This window comes from Elephas maximus, chromosome 16 (assembly GCF_024166365.1).
Source record: "Elephas maximus indicus isolate mEleMax1 chromosome 16, mEleMax1 primary haplotype, whole genome shotgun sequence".
Classification (NCBI taxonomy): domain Eukaryota; kingdom Metazoa; phylum Chordata; class Mammalia; order Proboscidea; family Elephantidae; genus Elephas; species Elephas maximus.
The window spans coordinates 42743279-42763919 of NC_064834.1; the positions used below are offsets into that span (position 1 = coordinate 42743279).

Sequence of the window (20641 nt, forward strand, 5' to 3'; positions counted from 1 at the left end):
CTATATTAAAACTAGAAAGGCTTTCTATAAATTAAAGTCAAATTTACAATTTAGAAGGCAACCTTGAATACTAATTATTGTATTCATTACATTGCTTACTTCAGATTTGCTTGTTACAAATTCTCGCTTTGAAAAACACGCAACTTCATCAAGATGCACTGTTAACTAGTACTTAGTTACGCTCATGACCAGGAATACACTGCTCTGAATTAGGTAAAAAAAAAAAAAAAAAGATAATCCAAAAATCATCTTTGGGTTTATTTCGGAGACGTTTTTGGTTCCTACATTTGAGTCTGGGTCTCCTTGAGCTATCTGAAAATTCACTCAACCTCGAACAAAATAACGAAGCCACAACCTGAAAGCCGAGAAATTCCACATCGGCGATACAGCGCGTTCCTATTCTCTCCCTGCTTTTAGATCAGCAGGTGTCTCGCCGCTCCAGCACACTAAGAAAGAGGAGGAGGCGATAAGAACGGAAAGGGAATTGTCTATGTGCCTTGGTGATGGTGGTTGGTGAGGGTGTTGAAGATGATGATTAAAAGCTTCCCTCTTCAGTTTTTAAGTTCTTACTCATATTTTATAACGATGTAATATGAAGGACTATGCAGTACAGTTTGGTTATGTCCATGTGTAATTTCTAGAAGGAAAAAAGGAGGGGAAAGAAGGCAGCAATGGGATCCAGGGGGAGAGCGAGAGGCAGGCGCGTGGGACTGGAAGGAAGAGGAGGATTTGGCAATCAAAAGGACGAAGAGAGGAAACAGGGAATGGAAAGTGCGGCTTGGCCCTCTGATCCTGGGAGGGGAAGAGGGGGCCCACAAGGTCCCACCCTGTTTTTCCTTTGTAGGTGGAGGATATAGGCGCATCAGAAAGGGTCGGTCGACTAAGAAAGGATGTCTTCCAAGGATGCACAGGCTCGCGGCCGCCACTCCGTGGGGCAGACAGAGCGGGGCGAGCAGCGGCTCCAAGGCAGGACGGTCCTGTGAGCACTGGCGAGAAAGGGCAGCCAGCCCAGGGCCCAGGACGCTCGCCCAGCGGTCTAAGCGCCCCAGTTCAGGGCCGCCCGAGAAGGCGAAACTGCCGCGCCGGCCCTGCCCTACGGACACCCCCCGCGCCCCCGGCGCTCTCTAACCCCGCCCGACCCTTCCCAGGCCCCGCGTAGTCCGTCTGAGTCCAGACCCTCCACTGCGGCCCCGCCGCGGATCCCCTCCTCACTCTCGGACAACAGTCGGCAAACAACATGGCGGCCCAGGTCGGCCGCGGCGCCCTCTCTCCAGGTCCGCGGGGCAGGACGCTGCAGCCGGAGCCCCCAACCGGGGAGCCAGTAGCCGGGACCGGGCTCGGGAGACAGTCGGCAGCCGTCGGGAGCCGCAGTCGCCAGCGCGAGCGTGGGCGGCGGGGGGTGGGGCGGGCGCGCCGGAGCCGTGTGCGCGCAGGGCCGCGGGCGCGGGCGCGGGGGCGGAGCGGCGGCGGCGGTTAGAAGCGGCGGCCAGAGCCCTCTCGCGGCCGTGGCGGCAGCAGCGCCAGCCCCAGCAGCAGCCTGGCCGCCGCCGCCGCCGCCGCCGCCGCCGCCTCGCGCTCCCGCCGTCCGGCCCGACATGAGTGAGGCGGATCGGGTGCCCTCGCCCGCCGCGCCGCCGGCGGTGACGGCGGCCGCACCCGAGGAGAAGAAAGGGAAGGAGCCAGAGCGCGAGAAGCTGCCGCCCATCGTGTCGGCGGGCGCCGGCGCGACTGCGGTAGGTGCAGGGTGGGGGCCGCGGGGCGCCCCGACGGCGGGCGTCGGCGGAGAGGGCGAGGGGCGTCGGGAGCCTGCGTCTCCTTCGGGAACCCCAGGGCCGCCCGGGGAGATGCATTTGAGCTGCCCTTTCTGGGGCCGAAATAAAAGAGTAGTGCCTCGTCGGGCAGCCTCGAACACTTCGGGAGCAGCACCTTCTAGCCTTGGGAAATAAGGGGTGAGGGGTCCGCCGGATGCTTTTGGTTGATTTCTATTTTTTTGGCCCCCACTTCCTATAAGGAAATGACCTGCATCTTGGAGTTGGCATTATTTGCTGCACGAGGATAAGGTGTCAGCCAGGCGGGAGTGGTTTTTCCTCGGAGATGCCCGCCTGCTTTCCCTTCCCCCTTCCGACTGAACAGGCTCTGCGGCGAGTTTCCACTTAATTGAGACCTTTCCGTTGCTGTCAGGGAAGTGGGAGGTAGATGCATCGGTGATGGTTTTATTTTTCGTATGGTACAGACATGTGACTTCTGGGGGAAGGCTTTTTTACCCTTTTATTTAAACTCAAGTTATCTAAGGTTGACAGGGATGATTTTTCAAGCTGGATTTTCGGAAGGGTTATTTGGAGAGCGCTCTCAGGCTTCAAACTACATTTCCCCGGATGATGTAATGGGACAGCCCCCCCCCCGCCCCCGTCCCCATCTCTATTTTTACTGGCGGTTGTGACTGGTTACTTTGCAATACAAAATTCTGATTTTGAGATTTTTATGTGGTGTAATATTTAAATACTTTTTGAAAGTTTGCTTTGATATATATGAAGATCATGACACATCATGCATCTCTCTGTGAAAAGATAGTAAAAGTTTAGTGAACACTGTACATTTTCTTTATTTCTACTTGCAATTCACTTCTTAAAACCTCCCATAAGTGACTAAAAAAAAAAAAGTGACTAAGAACTTACTAAAATAGCTCACTCTTATAAAAAATATCAGTATTAGGGATAATGTTTTGATTCACAAGGCTTTTTAAAAAATGTCGAAGGACTGTGATAACTGGAAATTGTTAGAACAAGCTCGTTAAGTTAAATCAATGCAGCAAATTGTGGACAGTAATAAAATGGCACACATTAAAAAATATAGCTACAGTTGATTGGTAAATTGGAGCTGGGGTTAAGGATCACCTTGGGAAATGCTTTGAGGAAATTTGTCACCCAACTGCTTGGAGACCCAGTTCCTACTGCTTATACCCTGTTTTCAGAGCTTATTTAGGAAGTTCTTAACTCACAAATAGGTAGTGTTGCAACAGTTGTTTTCTATGTCAAGTATTTACAACAATGAATGTTTATACTCATAGAAACAGTTTTATGAATGGGCGGTAGGTCCTCAAGCCGGCACCCGAAAAACCTATTTATCTCATTGTAACTGAGAAATTGAGGTTTGGAATGCAAACTTAGAGTTGTGGATAGAGGTCTACAATCTATTTATTATCTGATACTCTTGGGGCTTTGAAATCCAGAGTTTTTCAGATTTTAGAAAGAAGGTGGTATATATACCATGCATTATACAATACCCACGGTGCCATCTGAGCCAGTTTCCCATAGTCAAGCATGTTAATAATTCTGCAGTGAAACATAGGTGTGGTCAGGCTAATAGGATAAAGTCTAATTATAAGTAGCAAAGAATTCTGCTCAGGTCATGTTTTACGACAAGATGGGTTACAAAAAACCTTTCACTTTTGAAGACTTTACAGCATTTTGGAATTGTCAGTAAAGGATTATGAACTAGTCAAATAAAATAGTAGAGTTCAAAAAGTTTTTTTTTTTAAACCTTGCAAAGATACAGGTTAGATTTAGAAGAGGATGAAAATAAATAGAAAAACTTGAGATTCTGAGAGCAGTTTTCTGGTGCCTGACAAGGTGTTCCAGGGTTGCTAGGACTGTTTTTTTCAATGATAGTTTAACTTCAGAATTTACAGCTCTTTGAATTGACAGGTTTGTCATTAGCACCAATTCTTTGTATTTTGACTTGTGACAGGAAGGAAAGGGACTTCTAAGGTTTTGTGGCAAGAGTTAAAAGAGCAAGGGGAAGAGGAGGGACTTACCGATGATAAGAGTATGTGTTTGTCAGAGAAAGATTTCCAGATCTGGAATGGTTGTTATGAGCTGGAATTGGCCCGACAGCAATGGGTTTGGTTTTGGTTTCTAGCAGTAAAAAACCTAAGTCAAAATATGTGCATGGTCCTTCCAAAGGGTAAGAAGGCTAGAAGAGACAGGGTACTAACTTAGGTTCACCAGTGGGTGGGAAAGTCTTTAGTGTAGGGGGCAGAGAAAGACAGCTTGTGACCTGCTGTTTTTCAGCCTCCCTGCTGATTAAATAGAGCCCCTAGGGGCTTGCTTAGGAACCTGATTGCCAGCAATAACCTTCTTCTTTGAGCCATTTTAGTGATACTTTTTTCACCCAAGTTAATAGCTCTGCCTTTCTTGATTGAGTTTATGACTCAATTTAAGTGGCCTTAAAATACTGGCTTTTTCCAAAAAGCATTGTATCACATTTTATGAGAGTGTTAAAACAGCCAGAATGTTCCGTAGAATCAAGGATAGTGAGACTTCATCTCATGTACTTTGAACATGTTATCAGGAAGGACCAATCCCTGCAGAAGGACATCATGCTTAATAAAGTAGAGGATCACCTAAAAAGAGGAAGACCCTCAATGAGATGGATTGACACATGGCTACAACAATGGGCTTAAGCATAGCAACAATTTTGAGGATGGTGTAGGACTGGGCAGTGTTTTGTTCTGTTGTGCATGGGGTCAGTATGAGTCAGAGCCAACTAGACAACACCCAACAACAACAAAAACAATTTAGCGGGAGAGCTCAATAAAATAAATAGGAGACATATTATGCTGACCCTAAATAAGGTTGAAGAGTTTGGAATATATCCTGGATATTTAAAGAAATATGCGGGAGTGGAGGGGAGGATACTAGAAAGGGCAGCCCCAAGCGATTGATCCTAAGGCCACGTAAGTATGACGGAAGTCCATTCTAGCCAGGAAGTGCCTAACAGTGGTCTTAAACCTGACTGAACCCCAGTTGCCTTGGTAGTATGTTAAAGTCCTGATTCTCAGACCTTACACTAGGACAACAGTTTTCAACTTATAATTCACATTAGAATCACCAGGGGGACTTATAAAGATACCAGTGTTCAGTCCCTGAGGTGGGCCAGTTAAATCGGAAATTCTGGGATGAGGCTCTGTTTACTGAATTAGAAGCTCTGTGGGTAAGGCCCAGGAATCTATATTTTTAACTGTACTCACCCAAGTGTAATTAGTTTATGCAGCAGCATTTGAAATGGACTGGTGAAAGGTATGGATGGCAGAAAGCAGGTGTGGTGGGGAATTGAAAGGAATGACAGTTAAAGTGGTTTGAGTTAGAGATGTCCAAGAGGTCAAGATAGAGCCCTTGGAAAACCGTCTGTGTTTGAGGTTTGGCCTTGCTGCTGTGGAGAGGAGACGCAAGTCAACAGAGGTGAGGAGAATAAAGAATTTGAAATTGTATATGTGTATGAAGGGCTAATGATGTGAATATTGAATTTACAGAGGTTCAACAATTGGAGTGGAGGAGAATATTATAAATTAATTGTTGATGTAATACAGCAGTTAGAAAAGAAAGTGGTGAAGAGGAAGGAGAAAACCGTCTGGAGAAGGGCAGAGATAACAGTGGCAAGTGAGGGTGAGTTTGTCTACTTCAGCATTTAAATCGGTGAACAGGAAAAGGGAGGTTCTCCATGGAATTTGGTAGCAAGGAATGGAGCAGGTTCAAGAAAGAGCTAGATTTTACTTAGGTCAAGCACGTGAAGAGTAATGAAAGAAATCAGTTTAGAGTTTTAAAGGGAAGTTTGCCCACAATAAAGGCAAGAAAATTTGTCAAGATGGTGGAAGGTGAGGGAAATAGCTTTAGGGAAAGCATGAGAATTTGATCTGAAGTCAGTAACAGGAAGGAGAAGGTTTGTAGACATTGTGTCAGGTGTGTGTAAGTGGGATTGATGGAGTTTCTATACCAAAATGAAATTACAAGTTATTGAACATCTGTTATGCTTAGCTTTCTGCTAGACACTCCAGAAAATATAAAGACAAGGTTTAAAAAAAAGATGAAGGTCCCAGCCTCAGGGTAGGCATGGCAAACACATGAAAACATAACAAAGCAGAGCAGCATGTAAAAGCCACAATGAGCCATAGAAACAGTTTGCACTATAGGAGATCAGTGAAAGGAGATTAATGTGTACAGAACAGTGAAGAAAGGCCTTGAAGTAAAGGTAATTATTTAAGCTGGCCGGCCATTGAAGGGTGGTAGGATTTGGATGGGCAAACGAAAGTGGGAAAAATAATCCAGTGGGGAAAACAACATGAGCAAGGCTTAAAGGGAAAAATTAGGGAGTAATAAGGCTAGCCCAATGGAAGCATGCTGAGAACTTGTGGGAGATAAGATTGCCTGGGGTATGAAGCCAGATCACTAGGCAGAGAAGTTTGAACTTCATTCTGTAGTTGGTGGGAAGCTATTAGAGTTTCTTAAATAGAGGAAGGACATAATGCAATCAGTGGCAGTGTAGAGGAGGGAGGAAGAAGAGTGAAGAAAGGAGCTTTGTAGCCGTGCCTGAGGTGGTTCATTAGGGTGCCTAGTGAATTCGCTAGGGTGGTGACCATGGAATAAAGCTTAAGGGATGGAAGAATCCACACAACGTGGACAATCTAGGTAACAGAAATGAAGGAAAAGGAAGATTTACAAAGAAAAAGGATTCTAAGGTTTCCAGACAAGGTCTCTCAGAAAAATATTTACATAAAAAAGCAGTCCTACACTCAGCCTTCCAAGTGAAAGTGTGTGTGTGTGTGTGTGTGTGTGTGTGTGTGTGTGTGTGTGTGTGATGAATTTACGTAAACCCTGCCCTGCAAGTGTTTGGAACAATCTTACACATGCCCGTTACATTCTAAACAAGTGGTGAGATGGGAGAGAATGAAGGCAACGGTGGTAAAGGTGTTCTAAACAATTTACTAAACCACAGATATTTTCACAAATACATCAGAGATGTATGTATTTAATAAGAAATAGCTACTATTTCTAGAATACCTACTCTGTGCTAAGCATTTTCCAAGTATTTTCTTATTTAGTCAGCTAATGCAATCAAAACAGCTGTTCCCAGTTCACAGAAAAGGAATCTGAGAGTCAAGGAGGGCTGTGTGTACCGTGCTGAAGGGTAAAATGGCTAGTAAGGGCCAGAGATTGACTCAAAAACTCATACTAATTTCCCTATTCAACACACACTATATCTGTGGTCATAGGTATATGGGCCATGTGTGATAGTGCAAAGAACTGCACCTATAGCAATATTTCTATTTTAGAAAAGAAGATGTGGTCTACTGGCAAATTTGTTCAGCTTTTGTTGTGCTGTTATGGGAGAGAAATACGTCCTCTAGGATATATCATTTCAGTTTTAATATTATGGTATGAACATACTATTAAATTCTATGTAAAATAAAACATTCTGATTAAAAATGATCTGACAGTCTTAAGACATAAAAAGGGAAGCTTATGGCTATGTAAATACATGTCCAAGATGTCTCTTAATTTTGAGTGGGTTGTGTTCCAAAAGTCTGTTTCTCAACTTTTTTTTTAACTGCAAAGTCATAATGTTGTTGCCTGCTTATTTGCCCATTCAGAATTAATTCAGGATATTGGGACACAAATAATTTAACTATATTCAACAATTGAAGAAAAACGGTCAGTATAAATTGTGAACCAGGGAACTTCCAAAAGTGTCGAATCAGATACTGCTCTACTATTTGTAGCTCCCTTTCTATAAAATAGGGAAAATAATGATAGAACCTACTTCATAGGTGGGAATGAGGAGTAAGTTAATTAATATATATAAGGCATTTAGAAAAGAGTCTTGTACAAAGTAAGCACTCAGTAAATATTGGATGACACTGTTCTTATTAGTTACAAACCAGCATGTATAGCTGAAAAGCTGTTTGGAAGCCACCCAGCCCTTTCCATGCCTGTCGTGTGGCTTTGATGCTTTTCTTCATAGCCTTCTGAATTGAGCCTCAGGCCCTCTAGGTGTTGGCCTTTTATCAATCCATGGACTTCCCTGTTCCACACACCCTCATTGAATTAAGGGATGCCACGCAGTCTCTGAACTCTTCAGGGCTGATGTATGTCTTGATTTGTATGAATTCTTTTTGAAGCGAAAAAGAACTAGCTTCAAAAAAGGGTACAGCTAGTATTGCCAGAGTAGCAGCTTTTTGTATAGTGTTTGGAAATTGCTTATTTTTAGTTACAGTTGAGGAAGAGGGAGCAGAGAAAGATCAACAGAAAATGAGTGAGGAAATGGGTGGAACTGAGAAAACTCTGAGAAGCTTTTATTTCCCTACTTTTTCTCCTTTTTCCCCCTTAATATTATAGTTGATTCTACTAATATAGGCTGCCTCTCATGTTGTAAAATATTATACTGCTGAGCCTTACTTATGTGAATAGTTAGTTGTTCTTAAGTTGGTATTTGTAATTTGGGGAGAATCTGTGTGACATTTGATGCAGTGCCTTGCTTTTAGTAAGCAGCCAAAAAATTTTTTTGAATGAATGCAATTAGTGAACATACCTTTTAGAAACAGAAATTATTGAAATTTTACTAATTTAGCTGAATTGAAAAGGCAATCTGAAGTTTGAGACTAGAGGTGGGGCCACGATGGTGGAGTAGTCAGATACTTCCTATGGTCCCTCTTACAACAAAAACCCAAAAAAACAAGTGGATCAATTATATATGACAATCTAGGAGCCCTGAACATCAAAGAAAAAGTTAAGGAATCGGACTCAGTGGCAGGGGGAGGGAGAGATGGCTCAGAAGCAGCGAGGAGTTGCCAGAACTGACCTGGCTGGCACCGGCAGCCTGCAGACTGGATCTGCTGGCGCATGCGGGGTGAGGCAGGCAGTGGCGCTGAGAACACTGTTCCACATCGGGAGAGACCGAGCAGTAGTGAGTCTGCTCAAGCCTCCAGAACCAGCAAGAAGTGGCACTTGGCCGGCGAAAGGTAAGTACAAGCATCTAACCTACTCCATGGATCAAAAAAAAAAAAAAAAAACGCCCTTTGGGAAGTACCTCCCTTCCATTTACCTGCCCTCTCCCAGTTGTGCTCCGGGTCCCAGTCCAGCTTCAGCGATTGCTGCGCCCTCTGGGCTGGAAGAAGGACCTATCTGGCACCCTAAGCCGTTCTGGCCTTGGAGAGGGAACACATTAACAAACAGCAAAAAATAGTCTACCAGCTCCCCTAAGCCGGGAACTCAGAGCAGGTACAGCCCTTTGCCTAGGCACAGGCATAAGGGGTCCACGGACTTTGAATACCTTTCACCCCTGCATAGACCATTTCAGCTGCATAGGCCCTCGTTAGCATAGTGTAACAGGCTATATAAAAAATACCTGAAGCCTATTTTCAACTGTATCATCTATAAGGGGTAGTGGCAGATTCGTGACATTTGACACCGCCCTGCCCATTAAGCAGAGTCCTCACCTACCCACATCAGGGGTCTGAGGACTGGTGGGTCCACCCATTTCACCAAGCCACCTGCCACAGGCGTACAAGAATAAACGGTGCCTCCCAGTCCTTATAGCCAACAGCTTTGGGTACCCATAGTCTGGCTGCAAAGCCCACCCACGTACACACTCTAGGGAACAGGGACACACCTTCTACCCAGATGCTCGGGCAGCTGTCAGCGCCCTGCCTTGCTCAACAGGTGACCTCCTGCTGCAGCCAGATACCTGCGCCTACTTCGGTCACCCCTGCCCGTCTAGGACTGTAGGTGAGAGCCTGTACCACACACTCGGTGACTGACGACCTGGACATCTGAGCTGAATCCACACAAGAAAAGTAAACTAACATGCCTAGTAACAGCTCTAACCACCTGGTGAAAGGATGTGAGAGCTTCAAAGATGCCAATAATCAAAGTAGCTCACACAACTAGTGTATTTGGGCATATCAAAAGAAAATGAAACAAGAAGCTAGGACACGGTAAGCAAACATAAAATAAATATAATAACTTGTTGATGGCTCAAAGACAACCCACCCACAGTCAATATCAAATCACATAAAGAGGCAGACCATGATGGCTTCAGCAAGCTACCAAAACAAAGAACCAAGAAACCTTCCAGAGGAAAATGACTTCTTGGAATTACTAGAGGTAGAATTCAAAAGATTAATATACAGAGCTCTTCAAGAGATCAGGAAGGAGATCAGACAAAACGCAGAACAAGCCAAAGAACACACAGACAAAGCAATAGAGGAACCTAAGACGTGATGAATCCATAGAGACCCAGATTAATAATAAAATTTCAGAATTAGACAACTCAATAGAAGGTTACAGGAGCAGAATTGAGGTAATGAAAGTTAGAATTAATGAGATTTAAAGATAAAGTGCTTGACAGCAACTTAAAGTTTGAATTTGAGTCTAGTGGTTAAAGAAAGGTATATTTCAAATTAACTTTGTTTTGATCCAGTTTTTATTAAAGAACAAGGTACTTAATTTGTTGAGGAATTATGACTACATCAATTATACATTTTTAAATTAATATTTCACCATATAAGGGTTGATGCTACTTTGTCTTTTCCTATGGTGTAAAATAAATAGAACCTACCATGCCATCTTGCCTTCCTAATTATAAATGAATACTGAAATTTCTGAGCCTTGGGACTAACATTTCTTTTATATTCAGTAGGATTAATTTCAGGTAACCTGTAGAATCAATTGCATTGTGACTTTTTGGTGATAAATTTTGCTTTAAGTTTGACAACCTTATTTCCTAGTCTTCCTTGAAAGATGTGGGTTATATCACTTAAAGAGAGCAATTCCCCTTGGGCTGGTGCTATTTAGTTTGGGAGGAAAGTTCACACCTTGGAAGTATCTACCTTTTCACTTCTTATTAGAAGAATGTGGAACACAGTTAGCACTTCTGATTTTATAACCCAGCATCCTAAATAGAGAACTGTAAAGAACATACAAGAAAGAAAAACAAAATATCTTTACTCAGTAACAGGGCCTACAATAGCCTCTTTTGTAGATTCTAATAACTTGAAGCGTCTCATCTGAGGTTGCCCTGATGAAGGTCAGTTTATTATAAAAAGTTGGTTAAGTGGGTGCATTGAGTTTGGCAAACTGCACAATCTGAGTGCACAGTCTTCCACAAGACTGCCTTACAGCTATACTTTTGGGGGTCCCCAGAGCCACCCTCACTTCTGACCAGCTGGCTACAAATTTGGGGGTTCCCATATCACACTCAGATTCAGTAATTCACTAGAACAACTCACAGAACTCAGGAAACTGCTGTACTTACTATTACAGTTTTATTATAGCCAGAGAATACAAATCAGAACCAGTCAGAGAGAGGCACATAGGTTGAGGTCTGGGAATGGTTCCAAACACAAAGTTTCTGTTGTTCCCTGGGACCCATTGCCTTTCTGAAATCAAAATGTGACAACACCGCAAGAGTGTTTGCCAACCAGGGAAACTCACCCAAGGTTTTGGTGTGTCCAGAGTTTTTTTTTTTTTTGTGGGGTTTCATTATGTAGGCATGATTGCTTGAATCATTGCCCACTGGTCCATTGCCCACTGGTTGCATTTGATCTCCAGCCTCCTTTCCTCCCTGGAGATTAGGCTGATATAGTGACTCAAAACCCCAATCTTCTAATCACATGGTTGACCTTTCTGGCATAGCCAGCTCCCACCCTAGAATACTGATATGGCTGGCCCCACCCCCAGCCATCTCATTGGCATAAACTGTCAGGTGCTCACCATTAGCCACCTTCGCATAAACTAGCAGATGTGATCCAAGGGGCCCACCATGCAGAATAAAAACATTCCTGTAACTCAGGAAATTCTGAGAACTTAGAGGTTACCTCCCAGGAACCTGGGACAAAGGCCAGCCAATTTATTGCAGAGTGGGGTATATTAGCTGTTTTTTTTTTTTTTTTTTAACTTAAAACACGTAAATGCATATTTGTTCCCAAACCTTTTGACATAACTCTTGCTCATATCTAAGGAAGCCACTCTTTGAAAGAGTAATTTTTCCATGCATCGTAGGTAGTCCCTGAATTCATTAAGATTGAAGGATACTAAAACCAAACCAAACCCAGTGCCGTCGAGTCCATTCCGACTCATAGCGACCCTAGAGGACAGGGTAGAACTGCCCCATAGAGTTTCCAAGGAGCGCCTGGCGGATTCGAACTGCCCCCTTGGTCAGCAGCCGTAGCACTTAACCGCTACGCCACCAGGGTTTCCAGGATACACACTTTGTATTAGGAGCGTTCAATCTATTGTCAAAACATTCATCCTTGGAATTGAAAAGCAAATTTCAGTGAGGTGTGGCCAGAAGTATACAGATTGCCATTGTTGCTTTATACATATCAGAAATTACCAACACATAAAACTCAGATTTTTATTCTTTTATGCATTGTATATGGAGTATTTTATACCATTTTTAAATTTGCTACCTTTCCAACATACTCTTTCTTCCAAAATGGTGCAGGCAGTTATGGGTCGGAATAATATTCTGTCCTCCTTCCTACGGTTATATGTTGGATTGGAGCTAGTTCAAGTACGTATGTTTAGATCAGTGCTGTCCAATTGAAATATGATGTGAACCACATACATAATTCAAAATTTTCAAAAAAAAAAATTTCTAAGGCCACATTAAAAAGAATAAAAAGAAAGGTAAAATTAATTTTAATAATGTATTTTATTTAACTCAACATATCCAGAAACTTATCATTTCAACATTTAATCAGTATAGACGCTTAGTGACATATTTTACCTCTTTATCATTCTGAGTCTCTGGAGCCTGTGTGTTTTACACTTACAGTGCATCTCAAGTTGGACTAGCCTCAGTTCAAGTGCTAAATAGCTTGCATGTGACAAACGACAATATAGGAAGTCCCCGGGTTCCGAATGTCTGACTGAAGGTCAACTCATACTTGCCCTCACTTTGGAATGAGTGAACTAGCCCCACTGGAAACAGATTCTTCCTCACAATCACATTCACTCGCTGCATGTGCAGCTTTAAATCATTGCAAAGGTTTCAAGCCTTTTCTTGCACTAAAAAACCAAAGTCATTGAAGTCGAGTCAATTCCGACTTAGAGCAACCCTATAGGACAGAGTAGAACTGCCGCATAGGGTCTCCAGGGAGCGGCTGGTAGATTCAAACTGCTGACCTTTTGGTTCGCAGCCAAGCTCTTAACCACAGCACCACCAGGGCTCCTTCTTGCACTAAAAACAAAAAAACCAAACCCGTTGCCTTTGGGTTGATTCCGACTCATAGTGAGTGACCCTATAGGACAGAGTAGCACTGCCCCATAGACTTTCCAAGGAGCACCTAGTGGACTCAAACTGCCAACCTTTTATTTAGCAGCCATAGCACTTAACTGCTACACCACCAGGGTTTCCAAACCCAGTGAAAAAACAAAAGGAAACCCTGGTGGCGTAGTGGTTAAGTGCTACGGCTGCTAACCAAAGGGTCGGCAGTTCGAATCTGCCAGGCGCGCCTTGGAAACTCTATGGGACAGTTCCACCGTGTCCTGTAGGACACTTAACTACTACACCACCAGGGTTTCCAAAGTAAGGCTAAACAAAAACCTTATGTGCCTGTGTTGACTTACCTACAGTTGCAGCTTAAGGACACCCTTAGGAATGCATTTCGTTTGTAACCTGGGGACTGCCTGTACTGAACAGAGCATATCTAGATATCTTCTTCTCGTACGATCTCTTAAAATGCTGTACTTATTCATTCTTGGAGCCCTGGTGGTGCAATGGTGAAAGACTCAGCTGCTAACCCAAAGTCTGGCAGTTCAAGGCCACCTGGTGATCTGTTCCCGTGAAGATTATAGCCTAAGAAACCCTATGGGGCAGTTCTACTCTGTCGTAGGGTCACCATAAGTCATAATTAACTCAGTGGCACACAACAGCAACATTCATTCTTAGTTCTAATTACTTATCTCTATTGCAGCAGCCCTCTAAGTGTGGTTCTCCACACCCTTTTAGGGGTCTGTGAGATCTAAACTACCTTCATAATGATGCTAAGATGTTATTAGCCTTATTCACTCTTATTCTCTCATCTGTGTACAGTAGAGTTTTCCAGAGACTATATGATACTTGAGAAGTGATATTACAACAAATTAATTAGATATGAGAATCTAGCTGTCTTCTAATGTCAGACAGTAAAGATACGCACCAAATCTCACTAATTTATTGTTTGGGAAAATACAATTATTTTTTGTAAATTTAATTACATTAACATATGGGGCAGTTCTACTGTGTCCTATAGGGTCACTATGAATTGGAATCGACTCGACGGCTGTGGGTTTTGGTTTTTTATGTTAACAAGAAACGGGCTTATTGTTGTTTTTAAACAAATTAATATGTATTTTATTTTTTTTAGTTTTAATTTCTAATACAGTAAATATTGATAGATATAACTGACATAAACAAAGCTCTTTGAGGTCCTCAGTGATTTTTATGAGTGTAAAGAGGTCCGAAGAGCAAAAAGTTCGAGAAGCACTGCCCTAATGTAAGTTATATTTCTTTTGTACTATTACTTTTAATAATTTTTTAATCTAGCATTATTGGTGACGGGTATTCTACATAAGTGAATTTTCCAAATAACCAAGTGTTTTCGGATGTTGGAAAGTGCCCAGTCATTATTTATGGTATGGAGCATTTTCTAAAATACCTTTTGTGTGCATCTCTTCTCAAATAGAAGACACTGAACATAAATTAACATTTCATGGTGACTTAGGCCAGTTGTTATGAACATTCATGATGTAGTATAATATCCAACAGTTACATACCTACATTTTAGTTTATCTCTTGCCTTTTTGTTTGTTACTAGGTAATCACCAATTGCCACACAAACACACACCCCATCCCCTCCTAATTTACTATTTAAAAAAATGGTTTTTTTTGTGGGTTGAGAAACCAAATGATCTATTTGGTTTAAATGGCTACAACATCCATACTCAAGCTAAATAAGAATGTTGCATAAAGTAAGTTTGGATTTTGAGTTCTGTCTGTGGAGTGAAGGGCATAAATTTGCTAATGAAGCCTTGTGTCGCTTGTTTCACAAAAAGACTTCTGTCTTTTATTCAGCTACAATTTGGAAGATTAACTTGGCAAGTTATCAGACTCTCAGATGAATGGAGTATTCCTGAATACAAAAACAAATGGAAAAAAAACCCAAACCCATTGCCGTTGAGTTGATTCCGACTCACGGTGACCCCATATGTTGTAGAGTAGAACTGCCCCATAGGGTTTTCTTGGTTGTAATGTTTATGGAAGCAGATCACCAGGCCTTTCTTTTACTTCCAGGATAGTACAGTTATTTAAAATTCTAACTTTTCCCATTACAATGACTTATTTGTAACCTTCGGGTTTGTAGTTTATATAAATTCTGTGATGTTGGGGTGTACAGTTTCTTACTTGCTATGTTACGGGGTACCACTGCTTTTACAATAAGGGACCTGAAAGCTGGGTCAAGACTCCCATTTCTGAATGGTTGGGAATGGTCAACAGCTAAGTAGTTTATGAATGTGATCAGAAGTACTGAAGAGAGTTGCCCAGGAAATGCTAGTATAGTCTTAAGTGTTTAAAAAGATCATGAACTATTTTAAAGGGTGGCGTAGTAGTGTTATTTCATAAAACCTGAAGACATCTGGAGATTTATACATTCTGTCCAGGAAATCTCATCACACAAACTAGAATTTTCATAGTTAGCATCTGAAAGCTGTTAATGAATTCCATTTCCCGAACAGGATGTCCTCAGGTGAAGTGCTGGTCATCAGTAAAGTTAACATGAATTTTGGAAAGATTATTTTGTGTGACAATTTTGCATTCAGGAAACACCAAACCAAGGAGCTCCACATAGAGTCCATCTGTCTATGCATTTGTAATGTGTTGTCTCTTGACTCAATAAAACTGCTGCCAATCTGACCTACCTAAGTAGATTGCTGGATACAGTTTAATATGCAAGCATTTCCAGCTTGTTTGCAAATCTAGTAGTTCAAAATATGTTTTGAATAATCAGTTTTGTAGACAGAGATTAAATTTTAAAATATTTTAATGCAAAGACTCTCAGATATTTGTCAAGGATTGCGGTATTTGTCGAGGATTGGGTTAAAATATGAAAAAAATGTTTTTAAGTTCTAGGTTAGCTTTTGGGGGATGGAGAATGATCAAAGTAAGTTTTACCAGAACTTCTGGATATAATATAGCTTGACAGTCATTACAAAACCCATCATGGAGAACCATGAACATCCTTCGTATGTCATCTGATGGGAAAATATGATAAAGAAATCAGAAGTTTAGCTCAGACTGTCTTTTTCTCAGTAAAGTAGGAACTCATTTAAATGACAAAATTTAAAATAAGATTTAAAGCATTTGGAGGCGGAGCCAATATGGCAGAATAGACAGATGCTTCTGGCGAGCCCACTTTACAACAAAGACCCAAAAAAACAAGTGAAGTGAGTATATTTCTGACAAGCTGGGAGCCCCGAGCATCAAAGGCAAGCTTAGACAACAAACTGAGGGGCAGGGGGAAGAAGAGACCGTTCAGAACTAGAGAGAAGTTACCGAACCTGAATCACGGGGAGCCGTCAGGCACCATTTCTGGAGCGGCGGCGGCAGCGGGCTGATACTAGCATTTGGCCGCAGTTTCCTCAGGGAGAAGCAGCCAGCCACACAGCCTACTCACACCTCCAGAACCTGAGGAGATTGGCACTCTCGGCAAAAGCTAAGTACTTCTGTATATTTTACTGCGCGGCCCCCCGCCACCCCCAAGCCGGCTTCAGTGGCCGAATCCCTGGGCCTGAGATAGGCCCTATTGAGCACCTAGAGCCATCTTCCCGGCCTTGGGGAAGGAAAAAATTTGCAACTGGGGCGATAAGATAATTTGCTAGCTCCATTAACTGGGGGAGCTCAGGGCAGAAGCGGCTCCTGTCCAGGCATAAACCGTCATGGACCTTGAGCACCTTTCCCTTCTGCATGGACCTGTGTGGGCCTATTTCAGGAGAATAGTCCCATGTTGGCAAACTCCAACCGTTTCAGCTGTGCCGTAGAGAGGTGGGTGTTTGACATTTGACATTGCTTTGCCTATTAAACAAGGTCCTCACCTACCCACATCAGGGACCTAAGGACTGGTAGCTCCACTCAGGTCACCCAACCACCCACAACAGGGGTCCAAAGATAACTGGTACCTCCCAGTCCTTACAGCCAGAAACTTTGGGTGCCCATGGTCCCTCTGCAGAACCCATCCACCAGCATGCTCTAGGGAACAGAGGTGCATTTTCCTCATAGACACTTGGGGGTTGGTTCTCAGCCCCCTGCCTTGTTCAGAGTGTGACCCCCTGCTGCAGCCAGGTACTGGTATATACGCCAATCACCCCTGCCCCTCTAAGACTGTAGGATAGAGCCTGTACCACACACTTGATGATCACCTACCTAGAAACCTGAGCTGAATTCATACAAGAAAACTGAATGGACTCCTAGACTGATACACCTGATAACAGCTCTAGCCAGCTGGGGATGGGACATCAGAGCTCCAAAGGCGAAAATAAGCTAGCTCACTCAAGCAACCCTTAAGGGTATACCAAAACAAAACAAAGCAAGCAGCTATGACACAGTAAGCAAGCATAAACTAATACAATAACTTATAGATGGCTTGGAGACAACAGTAAATATCAAGTCACATAAAGAAACCGACCATGATCACCTCAACAGGCTCTCAAAACAAAGAATCCAGGGATCTTCTAGATGAAAGTGCATTCCTGGAATTACCAGAGCCAGAATACAAAAGTTTAATACATAGAACCCTTCAAGACATGAGGAAGGAAATGAGGCAATATGCAGAACAAGCCAAGGAACATACAGATAAAGCAATTGAAGAATTTAGAAAGATTATTCAGGAACATAATGAAAAGTTTAAAAAGCTGGAAAAATCCATAGACAGGCAGCAATCAGAAATTCGGAAGATTAACAATAAAATTACAGAAGTAGACAACTCAATACAAGATCAGAGGAGCAGAATTGAGCAAGTAGAAGCTAGAATTTCTGAACTCGAAGATAAATCACTTGGCACTAACATATTTGAAGAAAAATCAGATCAAAGAATTTAAAAAAAATGAAGAAACTTAATAATCATGTGGGACTCTATCAAGAGAAATAACCTATGAGTGATTGGAGTACCAGAACAGAAAGGGATGACAGAAAATGCAGACAGAATTTTTGAAGATTTGTTGGCAGAAAACTTCCCTGATATTGTGAAAGATGAGAAGATACCTATCCAAGATGCTCATCAAACTCCACATAAGGTGGATCTGAAAAGAAAGTCACCAAGTCATATTATAATCAAACCTGCCAAAACCAAAGATAAAGAGAGAATTATAAGAGCAGCGAGGGACAAATGAAAAGTCACCTACAAAGGAGAGCCAATAAGAATAAGCTCGGACTACCTGGCAGAAACCATGCAGGTAAGAAGGCAATGTGATGACATATTTAAAAAATTGAAAGAAAAAAATTGCCTGCCAAGAATCATATATCCATCAAAACTGTCTCTTAAATATGAAGGTGAAATTAAGACATTCCCAGATAAACACAAGTTAAGGGAATTCGTAAAAAACAAACCAAAACTACAGGAAATACTAAAGGGAGTTCTTTGGTTAGAAAATCAATAATATCAGGTATCAACCCAAGACTAGAATACTGGGCAGAGCAACCAGAAGTCAACCCAGACAGGGAAATCCAAAAAAACAAAGCAAGATCATTAACAACAAAAAAAGATTATTTAAAAAAAAAAAAAAAAAAACTCAAAAGAGGGTAACAGCGATGTTATTATATAAAAGAAGACCACATTAAAATAATAAAGAGTGAATAAGGAATGTAATCATACACCTTCCGTATGGAGCGGAGGATACAAAGAAAAAAAGAAATAAAAGTTTTAAATTAAAAAAAAAGGAGTAAATAACAAGGTAACCACAAAGGAGACAAACTATCCTACTCATCACAATAAAATGCAAGTGAAAAATACAGACTCAGCAGAAACAAAATCAACAACAACAAATATGAGGAAAGGACAATATATAAAGAAAACCTACTCGGCACAGAAACTTAAGTGGGAAAAAGAAACTGTCAACACACAGAAAAGGACATCAAAATGATAGCATCCCTACCCATAATTACCCTGAATGTAAATGGACTAAATGCACCAATAAAGAGACAGAGAGTGACAGAATGGATTAAAAAACAAGATCTGTCTATATGCTGCCTACAAGAGACAGACCTTAGACTTAGAGACACAAACAAACTAACACTCAAAGGGTTGAAAAAAATATATCAGGCAAACAACAATCAAAAAAGAACAGGAGTGGCAATATTAATTTCTGACAAAATAGACTTTAAAGTTGAATCCGTCAGAAAGGATAAGGAAGGACACTGTATCATGGTTCAAGGGACAATACACCAAGAAGATATAACCGTATTAAATATTTATGCACCCAAGACAGGGCTGCAAGATACATAAAACAAACTCTATCAGCATTGAAAAGTGAGATAGACAGCTCCACAATAATAGTAGGAGACTTCAACACACCACTTGCAGTGAAGGACAGGACATCCAGAAAGAATCTCAATAAAGACACGGAAGATCTAAATGCCACAATCAACCAACTTGACCTCATAGATGTATATAGAACACTCCATCCAGCAGCAACCAAGTGTACTTTCTTTTCTAGTGCACATGGAACATTCTCTAGAATAGACCACATAGTAGGTCATAAAGCAAGCCTTAGGAGAATCCAAAACATTGAAATAATTACAAAGCATCTTCTCTGACCATAAGGCCATAAAAGTGGAAATCAATAACAGGAAAAGCAGGGAAAAGAAATCAAACACTTGGAACTGAAGAATACCCTGCTCGAAAAAGACTGGATTGTAGAAGACATTAGGGATGGAATAAAGAAATTCACAGAATCCAATGAGAACGAAAACACTTCCTATCAGAACCTCTGGGACACAGCAAAAGCAGTGCTCAAAGGCCAATTTCTATCAATATATGCGCACATCCAAAAAAAAAGAAAGGGCCAAAATCAAAGAATTATCCCTGCTACTTGAACAAATAGAAAGAGAGCAACACAAGAAACCCATAGGTGCCAGAAGAAAACAAATAATAAAAATTAGAGTTGAACTAAATGAAATAGAAAACAGAAAAACAATTGAAAGAATTAACAAGACCAAAAGCTGTTTTTTTAAAAAACTCAACAAAATTGGTAAACCATTGGCCAAACTCACAAAAGAAGAACAGGAGAGGAAGCAAATAACCCAAATAAGAAATGAGATGGCTGATATTACAACAGACCCAACTGAAATTAAAGGAATCTTGTCATATTACTACGAGAAATTGTACTCTAAAAAATTTGAAAACCTAGAAGAAATGGGTGAATTCCTAGAAACACACTACCTACCTAAACTAACACAGAGGTAGAAACACACACACACACACACACACACACAAACTAACACAGAGGTAGAACAACTAAATAGACCCATAAGAAAAGAAGAGATTGAAAAGGTAATCAAAAAACTCCCAACAAAAAAAAGCCCTGGTCCGGAAGGCGTCACTGCAGAGTTCTACCAAACTTTCAGAGAAGAGTTAACACCGCTACTACTAAAGGTATTTCAGAGCATAGAAAAGAAGGGAATACTACTAAACTCATTTTATGAAGCCACCATATCCCTGACACCAAAACCAGGTAAAGACACCACATGAAAAGAAAATTATAGACCTCTATCCCTCATGAACGTAGATGCAAAAATCCTCAACAAAATTCTAGGCAATAGGAATCAACAA

At 41.7% G+C, this 20641-nt stretch overlaps 1 protein-coding gene across 7 annotated transcripts in view; it reads left to right on the forward strand.

The window, feature by feature from the left end:
- Positions 1-1554: 1554 nt before the first annotated feature.
- Positions 1555-20641, forward strand: part of HECTD2 (HECT domain E3 ubiquitin protein ligase 2) — a 106544-nt gene continuing 87457 nt past the window's right edge. For all 7 annotated transcript variants that reach the window (XR_007513494.1, XM_049855716.1, XM_049855717.1 and 4 more), the window contains exon 1: positions 1555-1733. Coding sequence is in view for 6 of the 7 variants with exons in the window: in XM_049855716.1 (XP_049711673.1) it covers positions 1596-1733 (138 nt within the window). In the remaining variant the exon portion in view is untranslated. The remainder of the gene's footprint in view (positions 1734-20641) is intronic.